This window comes from Artemia sp. Qi Xiang Cuo, chromosome 12, assembly GCF_049724085.1.
Source record: "Artemia sp. Qi Xiang Cuo chromosome 12, ASM4972408v1, whole genome shotgun sequence".
In the NCBI taxonomy this organism is placed as follows: domain Eukaryota; kingdom Metazoa; phylum Arthropoda; class Branchiopoda; order Anostraca; family Artemiidae; genus Artemia; species Artemia sp. Qi Xiang Cuo.
In genome coordinates, this window is record NC_142805.1 from 38,864,136 (window position 1) to 38,877,035 (window position 12,900).

At 34.5% G+C, this 12,900-nt stretch overlaps 1 protein-coding gene across 1 annotated transcript in view; it reads right to left on the minus strand.

Annotated features, from left to right (window-relative positions):
- Nucleotides 1-10,956: 10,956 nt before the first annotated feature.
- LOC148946097 (matrix metalloproteinase-17-like) overlaps nt 10,957-12,900 on the minus strand; it is a 44,597-nt gene continuing 42,653 nt past the window's right edge. The window contains exon 6 of the mRNA XM_089097603.1: nt 10,957-10,967. Within this exon, the coding sequence (XP_088953729.1) occupies nt 10,957-10,967 (11 nt within the window). The remainder of the gene's footprint in view (nt 10,968-12,900) is intronic.

Consider the following 12,900-nt stretch of genomic DNA (forward strand, 5'->3'; position numbering starts at 1 on the left):
AATGCTAATTTTTGATCGTTTCGAGTTTAACGCGGGTACTTATTCTAATTTCTGTTCATTTTGAGTTTCATTTATTTATTGAAAGTGATTTGTGGTAGTTTTACGCTTGGATGATTACTTGACTTCATTTCTGTCCATTTTTGGCTTAATGGAGCTCTTTACTTTTCTTTGAAAAGCTTCTTTTTTGTAAAAAGTTTTTTTAGATGAATTTCTATTCGTTTTTTATTGACAAAGTCATTTTCATGAAAAAGAAATTATATCTTTTCGGTTTTTTTTCTGTAAGAATCCATAGTTTGGCATAGTTGTGGGGGTTTGACATGCCAAATATCCCTTAAGACATAGTTGGTGGACAGTTCTACTATGCTGAACAATATAGTTGTCTCAAAATTTTGACTAGATGTGTTTGGGAAATAAATCGGCTTGAGAGACGGGCTGATTGCCTTCCAATCTCTTTCTACTCATAGAAAGGACCCTAGAACTTTAAATTTTGAATCGAATTAGCTTCTTTAAATGTTTCAATGATATTTCTAGCTGTTATAGAGTGGTGCTGCCTATGATATTGCTTATATGTTGCTTTGAAAACCTGCATGTATACGTTTAATACGTTTTATACGTTTTCGTTTAATTGGAACGCCCCCTAAATACTTCCTAGAAGTTTCACTTTAATACCCTAAGCGTCATTAGTTACAGTAACTGTATTTGTAGTACTAAAAGTATACACGTAGTGCCTTCTGGCTAGTTCAAAATCCCCCACAACTTACTCTTAAAGATCTAACTTAATAATATAAGTTGTTCTTGAGATATTGCTTTGTCACTTTTTTGAAAGTCCACATGCTCATAGTTTGTTCTGATTTAGTTCAACATCCGCCTAAATATTTATTATATTTGATTGCTGAAGACATTGTTATATTCTCTTTAGACTTTTGGATAAAAAATGGCTGTCTCACAATTTCGATCGAATGTTTTTGGGGAAAAGAGGATATCAGGGAGAGGGGGGGGCAACCGACTGAGCCCTTTTCGAAGTTTCTACGACAACAAATGGCCATCTTAAAATTTCCATCAGATGCGTTTCTGGAAAATACGACGTGTGTGTGTATGTGTGTGTGTGTGTGGGGGGGGGCTATTTGCCTGCTGATCACTTTAACTTTTAGAAAGGGCACTATAACTTCTGATTACCAATCTAATGAGCCCTCTTTGAAGTTTATAAGACCACAATTTCTATAAGAACCTTGTGTGCCCACAGGGCGTAACTGACATCCCTTAACCTGAGGGCTATATGGGGGGGGGGAGGTGGAGTTATCCTCATAGACATAGTTTCTGGACCTTTCAACTACACTGAACAAAATGGTTATCTAAAAAATTATGATTGAATATGTTTTGGGAAATGATTGGTGTATGGGGGGGGGCTGCATGACCTCCAATCACTTTTGACAGTTAAAAAGGCCAGTAGAACTTCTGATTACCATTCAAATGAGCCCCCTGTGAGGTTCATACGACCACATTTTCTTTAAAAAACCTTATATCTCCACAGGGCATAACTTACAACCCTTGCTCTGAGGGTTGTGGGGAGGGGGTTGTCATTCTCAAAGTAATAATTTCCGGACTTTAAAACTACACTGAACAAAATTGCTACATCAAAATTTTGATTGGAGGTGTTCGGGGATTACGTGGGGGAGGGGGAAGTGGTGCCCTCCATGAGCTCTTTTGAAGTTCCTATGACATTTCTTTCTATAAGAAGTGCCCTGGTCTAAAAAAAAAATATATATTGTGCCTACATAGCTCTTTACTTAGGCAGCGCTATCGCGTTGCCTAAGATATTTTGTCTTGAGATTTCAATTATACAGCAATGGAAGTGCTAATTAGACCAGGAAGTCCCCCCTCAAATTCAGTCTATTGGCGCCCATGTACAAGTCTGAAGACAGTTATGCATAATGAGAGAATAAAACGAAGAGCTAAAAGATTCACATTCTAAAACTCAGAAACGAAAAATGCATGACGAGTATTTCGTCAGTGTATTTTTTAAATAATGACAGGAAATCAGAAAATGTCCCTTTCGGTATACTTATTAATATCAATTTTTTTTTAGTTTTGATTACTATTAAGCCGCGTCATTCCTTTCTTAAATTTCGTTATCAAGAACTGATTAATTTTTTAGTAACAGTTTACATTTCTGAGAAATTGGTCCGTTTTCCATCAACGTGCAAAATGACTGTGCTGAATTCTTACACAAATTCATAATCAAATTGGAGGAAGAAGGGGTGCCAGAAAACTTTTCTCTTGCTATAATTGTGGAGCAGCTTCACAGGTCTGCGAGGAATTCAAAACGCTTACCCGTGACCGTTACAGACACCCACATTAGCTGTCTTGAAAAGATATTTTGAGTCTGAAGATGTTGAATACAGGTAAAACCCTTATAAAATACTTCTGGTCAGAAAGTAAATAGTATTAAGAGGCTGCTGAAATGGATGCATTAATTAACTGTTTTCCCACTATCTATAAGTGTATAATAACTTAAGCTAATTTTCTTAATGTATTTTTACACAAATAATATTATGTAGTAAAAAATAGCCTAAATGAATTCCAAAACGTGTTTTCTGAAGATATTGGATATATAAGGTAAAAACAAAACCTTACCCGAATTCTTATGATCAGAAAGTCGATAGTAGCAAGAAGGCTGCTCAATTGAATATATTAATTGTGTAACAGCTTAAGCACATTTTCATAATGTATTTTTACACAAATAATAGTATGCAGCCAAAAATAGCAGAAGTGAATTTCAAACCGTATTTTCTTACGAAAGAATACCAGCTGATTCTTCTGTAGCAAAAAAACAAAGAAATGGTAATAGACAAATATCCTAGCTGCTCTCACCATCTATGGAATACAAAATTAATTGATTGGTGAGAGGATGGCCGACATTGTTTTATTTATTTCTGTTACTTAAGAAAGGTATTTACCTGTAAATTATTTATATTTATTTACAGGCAAAGTGTTAACATGAGCTGTTCTTTTTATGAACTTTCTTAGAAGAAATTTGCTTTAAAAAGGAATTTACACTGAAAATATTTTATTTGGTATTTTTGTTGAACATTTTTAAAAATGACAAATTTACCCCCACCCTAGGTTTTGACAGAGACATTTTGTCCTTTCTACCCTATATTCATTTGAATTGACACCACTGTGTACGTCAACTGATATTAACCTAGAAAGGGTGCTTTGCATCCTGTATGCATTGGATCCAAGGCTGTATCCAAGGAAGAGGGTAGGTTACAGTGTGTGAGCTCCCCCTTCCCTGAAATGTTTATCCGATTCGTAGAAACCTAATAAAATACATAATAACGTATACTTGATGTTTTAAGTTTTTTACAACCCCCCCCCCCAACAAAAAACGGATGCTTCCCTATCGTTAATCAATTCTAGATAAAAAAAAAAGGTTTATTTATTTGAATTTGCTTCTGTAAACATCTCTTTAAGCGCTTTTTATATCCGCTCATGTAAGGACTTGTTTAAGTTCTTTAGGATAGTGAAGAACACTAGTTTCGAGATATGGTCTTTATTGAATATTAAGTTAAAAACCGAATTTTTTCTACCAAAAGTAAGGAGCAATATTAAAATTTAAAACGAACAAAAATTATTCCGTATATGAGAAAAGGATGCCCCCTAGCTACCAACCCCAGATCTTTTTAGTCACTTGAAAACATAACTATAAATTTTAATTTCCGTTTGAATGAGCTGACTGCCGATCTCCTAGAAAAATTGGTTCGATAATATTCCCCTTATATTATCATAATTGTATAGCCCTTTCCCCTGGGACAATGGAGGTTTATATCATCACCAAAAGTATAATTATTGGACCTTTGAACTATGCTGAAAAATAGCTTTCCCTATTTTTGATCGGATGTGTTTGGAGGAGGGAGTTCGGAAGCAAAAGGTCTAGGTGCTCCCACCCAGTCCTTTTAATTACCTAAAAAGGGCACTAGAACATTTATTTTCCGTTTGAATTAGGCCCTTTGCAATGTTCTAGGACCATTGGTTCAATACGATCACTTCTTCTGGCAAAACAAAATTACAAAATTCCGCATTTTCGCAGACAGGAGATTGGAACTTCTTAGGTAGGGTTCTCTGATACGCTGAATCTAATGGTGTGATTTTCATTAATATTATTTGACTTTTAGGATGTGTTTTTCCCTTCTTCAAACATTCAAAAAAATTTCTTCGGCTCATAGCCTTTAGTGTGTATCACAACAATAAATGAATATTGAATATTTGGAATCAGCATAATAAGCCAATTCTTCGATATATCCTTTGATATCAAAATTCCGTCTTTTAAAGTTTCGGTTGCTATTGAGTCTCGTTACTCCTTACTTATAGTTCGTTACCATGAACTGTTTGATAACGGTAAAAGCACATATACAGTAAGTAATGGTAAAAGATAAGTGTACTGTTAAGAAGAAAGTGAAATATCGGCTAACATCTAAAGTACCCAATTTGCCCAAATTCCTCCAAAACGGAAGTCCCTTGGATTGGTTATTTGACTAAAACTGCCAATGGAGTCGTACTGCTCACGGCGACACTATAATGTTTACCCCGAATATTCAGACACAATTACACATATCTCCGTCGCTGTGTGAAACTTATAACAATGCAATGAAAATAGTTTATTTTAATACGAGCGATGAACCTCTAAACTTACCACGACGTAAAACCGTTGTTTCATATGAGGTGATAAACAATGAATATTTAACGGATACGACTCTCTTAGCAGTAGGAGTAATAGAAAATAAAGAAGAATCCCTCTCTATAGAGGAGGATAAAATAATATGGGAAGACAGTGAATTTTCAAAGAGAATTAAAACGGGTCCGTTAAGTTCAGAAAGAAAACAAATAGTATAGACAATCTTATTAAAATTTAAACGAGCCTTTCCAACTGGACCTTATGATGTAGGGCAAAATGACCTCCCAGGATATAAAGTAAAAATAGACCCAGATATACCTATTAAGTGTGTCAAACAATTCCCTTTACCATTTTTAATGACAGAATGCTTACAAAAACACATAAACGAAATGATTAGAGTAGGAATAATTGAAATAAGACATTCTGAATATACAGCTCCAATATATTGCATAGAAAAACCAGGAAAGGATGGGAAAATTCCACCAAAAAACTTGTGGGATGAAAGTAATAGTCGGTTCCTCATAGATTTAAGAGCAATAAATAAGGTGATAAAAGACTCACAGTGGGGTATTCGAAGAATTTCAGAGGTCATCTCTACTCTATCTAATAAAACCAAATTCATTTCAACTATTGATATTAGAAATGGATTTAGTCACTGTAACTTAGCTGAAGAAAGCCAAAAATATTTTAGTTTCACAAATAAGGGGATTTCTTATGTATTTAAGCCCGTGCCACAAGGGTCAGTTTTCTCGCCCCGCTCTTTTGATGAATTTTTATATCAAGTTTATGGACTCGAATTTTCTTCATTTTTATCAAGTTATGTAGATGACTTGACAATACATACCATACGTCAGGAAACTTTGAAGATCATTTGAAACATATTGAACTAACTTTAAAACAGGCTATAGAATTTAATCTAAGGCTTAATATTGACAAATCTCAATTTTTTTCGAAAGAGTGGGACTTGTTAAGGTTTCCATTCGCCACAAAAGGAGTTAAACCACAAGCACAAAAATTAAAAGCTATAAAGAAATTAGAACCACCAAGTGACGTCACAGGAATTAGGTCATTTCAAGGCTTAACAGGTTATTACAGGGGATTCTATCATAATTACGCAAAATTAGCCAAACCTTTAATTCGACTAACTAGAAAAAGCGTTCCCTTTGTTTTCGGCCCAGAACAAAGCGTAGCCTTTGAAAATTAAAAACAGAATTATTAAATCCAAATAGTATTTTTTTAGAATTTCCTGATAAAGACAAAGAATTTTACCTTGTCAAGGATGCCTCGGAAAAAAGTATTTCTTCAATTTTAATGCAACAATTCGAAACAACAGATAGATTTCGAATAGTGGCAACCTGTTCAAAGGTTCTTAGTGGTGCAGCCTCAAGGTTTGATAACTACAACAGGAAACTTTTTGCCTTAGTACAAAGTCTAAAGCACTTCCAAAAAGGGTATTTATGGGCCGCGAGGACTCACATATTTGTAGACTGTGCAGCACTACATATCTTAAAAGATCAAAGGATCTTCACTCAAAATTATATAGAATTGCGGTTCTATTAGACAACGATTTGTATACATATCACCACATTAGCACTAGCAGGAACCCTGCAGACTATTTGAGTCGCCCTAGCTCACAATTTGTTAAGGAAAATAGGTCAATTAATCTTGATGAGTTAGAAGTAGAATATTTAGCCCTATTAGGAGACGAGGAACCGATTGATTTTTTTGGAATAGGTAAAGAAGAGATGAGGGGATTTCAACTAAAAGACCCTGAAATTAAGGTGGCAATCGATAAAATAATAAAAGTAGAAAATACACTTTTAGGCTTAAAATCTCCCCATGATACAGATAAAAATAATGAAAAGCCAAAGGAGGGTAGAAATAAACAGTCGAGCCAGACTGGTTTGACCAGACCCTGTGAGGGATGGGAGTCAAATACGGGTAGCTCAAACATTCCCGGTGCTATCAAACCATCGAAAGGGGATGAATTCAGTAGTAATACTGAAAGGGAGTTTCCTTTTATAAGAAGGAACAAGCATGGGTACAGAAATAGATGCCTAACCTCTGGGTCTATCCACTGCGAACTGAAAGAGGTAAAAGTAAAGGGCAGTACGCATGCGTGTTTTACTGACAGCAGGTCAATTTTAGAGGGGAGTGAAATTGAACCCTGTAAAGGACAAGTTCTGACGGCGGAACTTGCAAAGACCAGAACTACTGTGGGAGTTACTGGCACTATGGATAATCGGGCCGAATCCCAAACGTCCAGGGTTTCAGACTCGGAGAGGGACGAGCCTTTATAGATACGACAAGCTCGTGCGGTGGAGCTTGCGAAGACTAGGACTATAGAAAGGGTCAATAGCATGGATAATTGGGCTGGGTCTGGAATACCCGCATACCTAGGCACCAAGAGGGGTAAGCCGCAGGAAGAATTTCCAAAATTTGAAGTTTCGGGCAGAGCTCAAATTAACAACAGACCAGAAAATTCAAATTTGGGGGAAGGGAATCCTTTTGTTGTTAAATGGTTAAGATATCTTCAGTTGATCCTAGTCGAAGGAATATTGTACGCAATAGAAGACTCAGAAAAAAGGAAACAGATGCATCAATTTAAAATCATCCCACAAAAAAAACTAATTAGAGGAATCATTAATCTTATGCATACGAGCTTTTTCCTAGGAGCACACGTGGGGACTGTAAAAACTTTGAATAAGTTAAAACAAAGTTGTGTTTTTGAAAATATGTTCTGCCAAGTTGAGGAGGCAGTAAAGAATTGTGATCTATGTTTAAGGAGGAATAAAGTTAGCAATATATATCCTAAATTGAGAGAAAGTATTTTCCCCGACCACCCATTTCATATCTGGTCAATGGATACCACGGGAAAACTACAACTTTGCACTAACGGTGACCAATATATAATTATTGCGGTAGAGCATTTCACTAAGTACACAGTCATACCACCAGCCAAAGACCTAAGGTCAAAACCAGTTATGGAACTTATAATAAATGAAATCAAATTCCATTTTGTAAATATGGATTTCCCACTGTCTGATAATGCCACATGCTTTACAAGTAAAACCTTTAATGAAATGGCCAAAGAGTTAGAATTCAAAATTATACATTCATCGCAAAGAAACCCCCAATCTAATGGATTAGCAGAAAATAGAGTAAAATGTGTAAAAAGAATACTAACTCACTACCACGATGAGATACATTGAGGAAATTGGAGTGAATTCTTACCATTCATACAATTAGCGTTAAACACTAGTATAGATGCTATCAGGAAATATATACCCTTTTTCCTACTACATGGTTTCGAAGCGAAATCAGTATTTGATAACATTGTTTCTAATCCGAGGGAGGGGTTCTGTTCAGAAGATGAATGGGTATCTAATCTCGTACAAGAGGTATTGGTCAGCCGACAAATATGTACGAACGAATAAAAAGGGGCCCGAAAAGGTCAAGTGGGACAATACAACAAAAGAATATTGGAAATTGAAATCTTCATTAATAATTTAGTGTATGTCATTCAAGAAAGTTCGTCAAAAAATTATTCTTATAGGGGACCGTATCTTTTGTTATCTTAATTATATAAAAACGTTTTTTTGCTACTGTATTTAAAAATTTTTAACCGCTGTTTATTAAATATAAGAAAACTTAAAAAGATAAACGACCACGAAAGGGTTTTAGCCATGAGCCCCGAGATAGCAAAACAAAGGTCCAAGGTAGATGACAAGCCCTTAGATCCTATACCAGACGAAATTGAAGGGGAACAAATAACTAAAACACAGATAGAGGAAGACATCCCCCATAATTTTTGGCAATTTAATTTAAAGGGAAGTTTATTAAACCAAATAAATGAAAACAATTTGGAAAGTTGAAACCAACCTTAAATTACGACTTCGAGTGAGGGGAATGGTTCTGGTAACGCAGGAACAGACACAGAATTGAGATTACCAGAGCCTCAATTACAATCCATGGACGAAATAACCATTGAGGAAATAAATGACAATTTGGAAGGAAATACTTCTGTGCAAACAGTTGATAATTACGAACAAGGAAGATTTATCCATGAAAGAAAGGCTAAATCAAAACCCCTAAATTATAAAGATCCTAGTTTAAAGGATTTTCTCGGCGGAAAAATAGCAAAACCTTAATAAATAACAAACATACCTAATTATAAATGTAAACTTCACTACCAATAGGCTATAGAATATCGGTAAATTATAGGCGTTACAGCTTACTGTAACTTTATAAATCGACTAGCTGCAATGAGGCGACACAAAAATTGAAATTGTTGGTTATTTGTGATTTCTCCATATCAAATAAACAAGATGGGTTCAGAATGTTCAAAATGCTCAGCATTCCTTTCCCAGTGTCAAACACTTCGTATTTCTTTCAAATAGAAAACGAGTTCAAATTTTTGGGTTAAGTAAAGATCAAAAGAGATATTTTTTAGAAAATGACAATATAGAAAAAGGATGTAATTTAAAGAGTATACCACTATTGTGGAACGACCAATTTATTATTAGAAGCACACAAATAAACTCTTGCAGTTTAGCAAACTATATGGAAAATAATGCATTAATTAATAAAGAATGTCAAACCAAAATTATAAAGCAAAATAAAATCTTAATCCAAAGAATTGGAAGGGAAAAGTATATTATCACATCTCCTTTCAAAGAGGAAATAAGAATAAATTTCGAAAGTAAAACAGAAAAAAACAGTAAATTCACATATATAAAAGGCAGCTCAATAGTGAAATTGCCAGAAGAATGTTCTCTAACTGCAGAGATGTTAAAGATCAACAGTATGTATAATGGACAGATTACAAAGGAAATGGCACCTTTAAACATATCGATAATTAGCCTAGAAGGAAACCTCTCCATAGCTGGTATAAAAAACGAATGGAGCAAAGAATTTAAAGATTTAATCTCTATATATTTCTAGAACAACACCAAGACACAGATCGGCATAGCTCAGCTAAGAAAAATACACATTTCCTTAAAGGACAAAAAAGGAAGGAAAACGGCTAGCTATTGGACATTTTTTCTCAATACCTTTAATATATTTCTATCTTTATTAGGACTAGTCTCTATAGGAATAATATTTTAAACATTGAGAAAACTATGGTAAGACTATAGGAAACAAAAGTCTCAAGGATTTCACGTAAATGTAGAACAGAAGAAATTGAACTAAATTGATTCTTAGCAAAGTTATGGTTTCATTAAAAAAAATAACTGTACTAAGAATTTTTAGTGGGGGAGGTTGTGAGAATGTGGGAAAGCCATCATAAGCTGACTAAATTGTAAAAATAGCAAAGTTTGACCTTTTGAGTAGTTATAAAGGAAACGAAGTATTAATTTTCTTTGTGTAAGGAAAACAAATAACATTACATTTGAATAAGAATACCCTTGATCCATCAAGGGCCATAAAATGCAAAATACCGGACCTCCGTTTCAAACTCAAGGGGTCAACGGCAAGAAGTATTACGCGATTTGTATCACATGACAAAAACAGTGTTTTAATAGAGAAAGCGGAAACTAATCTTTTGAACAAAGAACTATTATTAGGATTACATCAAACTGGTCTCTGGCCAATGAGAGGAAAGAAGAACAAAATAAGACATAACTTAAAATAGGGATTCGGGGACGAAAACAGGGTAGTCTTTTTTGGATCAAACAAGGAGTAAGTGTTTTTTCTTTGTAATTACGATAGGCTACCACTGTCTGTCTGAATTCCCCTTGGAGACAAAAGTTTGAAGATAAAATTAAATTAAGAAGAAAACCTCCAAAAGATTTCTGTCACTTGGAAATAACCTTAATGCGTATATAGGAGAAATTAATAACAACTAGTGCTGAAATCTAACATTTTTACTATAAGTTGGTTATTTTGGGTTCGGTAGTATTTCCAATTAGATAAGGCTTGAGCCATTTGAACAAAACAGCATTTTAAGGTTAGAATAAGCTAAATTAAATTTCTTCTCAGAAATTTAAGCTTCGAATAATTGAAGGTTTAAAGAGGAAAGGAACCTTAACCATGAAATCAACATTAACACGAGCTCTTTTACTCCCCCTTTTAGGCTAGAGCTCCCTGGGACTTAGCTTTACTTTAAAAAGACGTTTTATCCGAAAATTGTAATTATCGGACTATAAACTTACTTGCCCCCCCCCCCTTTGTGCAATCTTCAGACGTTTATACGGAGAGGAGCACCGTTCCCTTTTTAATCATTATTTCATTTGGTTAAACCCGTGCTGCATGTTTATACAAAGGTGCCCTTAATATTTCTACAGGTAGCCTAGGAAAAAAGGGAACATTATTATCAACTTAAGAATTTCCAAACCTATATGTCCAGATATTTTCAATTAAGAGTTTTCCCTGCTAAAGTTAGAGCTTAATAAAGGCCCAAGGAATACACAAGCCTTTTCAAGAAATAATAAGAGAATCTCTTGGTTTGGGTTAATGAACATTGAATTCAAATCAAGTACGGTTATTCTTAGCTTAGCTCAACAATAGGTTGAACTAAAGGATTTTAATAACACAGAACTCAAGCCTTGACTAGCTGTTCAAGTGTAACCCTTTTAAGTAGAAACATTTGATAGCCTAGAATTAACTTAATCTTTTTCTTTTCGGTAAACATTGGTGGATTGAACAAGTAGATCATTAGACCTTAGACCTAGAAGAGGTTCAGAAAGATTCAACATAATCAGAATTAGAATATTTTTCTTTCTATCTTCTTTTGTAATAAAAATCAGTTGTCACTGAATTATGTGTACCGATTTCTTACCCAACGCCTCAGTTTGTATCAGGCTATCAAATATATTAGCCCTGTTAGTAGGGGCAACCTTACACCTTAAATATTTTTTTTATTACATCCTCCCTCCCAAATCACGAACGACCTGCTTTCCGTTTAATGGTTTGATGTGGTTTTCATTGGGATTCTCTGACTTTTAGTGGGACTTTCCCTCTTTGTTTATAAACTATTATGTATTCATCCTATTTTATTTTATTTTATTTCATTAGTATTAACCAAACCTGACTTTTTAGAAAAGCCTGTATAATGCCCAAGTACCCTAAAACTCTAAAATCTAAACTAAAACTATTAACTAAAACTAAACTACAACTCTAAACTAAAACTCTATTTTTCGGAAAGTTTTTTTTATTTAATTCACAAAAAAATTCAGCAGCAAAATCAGGGTCCGAAGACTCTAAACAAGAAGAAAAATCACTTGAAGAAAGCGATACTTTAAGTTTACTTAAGGAGTTTCTATTAGTCATTCTCATTTTTCTTTTAGTACGCCTAATAAACTCTGTAATCAAGTGAAAAGTCGGTCACTAGCATCAAATGGTCTGAAAAATCTTCAATAACCACATCACTAGACTTTAGTTCCAGATTCGTAAACAAATTATCAATAAGGGAAGCAGAATATTTCGTTATTATTGTTGGGACTCCATAAGCTGGTAAGAGACCACCGGACAAGAAAACTGATAACAAGTCAGCCCCGTCAGAAGAGATTCCGTGGAGATTACCACTTGGATTATTAGAATTCTATAAATCAATATTAAAGTCACCCATGATAACTATTTTTGGATACTTTTTCGAAGCAATAAGCACAAAATCATCAAGATGTTCCATGAATTTTGAAGCAGGAGAACTTGGAGGCCGGTAAAAAACACAACACAAGATTTTCATACCATTTACATCTATTTTAACTGCCAAAAATTCAAACGCCATTTCAAGATGTAGGTGATCAAATTCACTCACCAGATCTGACTGAATTGTTGATTTAATGAAAAAACCCACCCCTCCCTGTTTTTTATTAATCCGATTCTTATGAAAAAAAAAGTGTAATCCTGTTTATTAATAAATGTCTTTGTCGAATCATTTAAAAATGTTTCACAAGAAGCGAAGACATCTACATTATGATGAGAAATAAACAGGGATATTCGATCAAAAATATTTAGTAACCTGCGACAGTTCAAAAATGCCATTCTAAAATTCGCGCCTTTATTTAAAACTTGGGTGGGGAGTAGATATTTATTTTTCGGGATTGAAAGAACCATCATATCAAAAACATCGTTATCTTTGCATACATTCTCAAATATTTTACCTAAATCTAGGGGGAGCTCCTCAAAATTACGAATTCTATCATGCATTATCTCGATGCTGGGTATACTTATTGACAAAAAGTGACTTATCAACCATACGGAGAGTCAAAGGAGACACAATT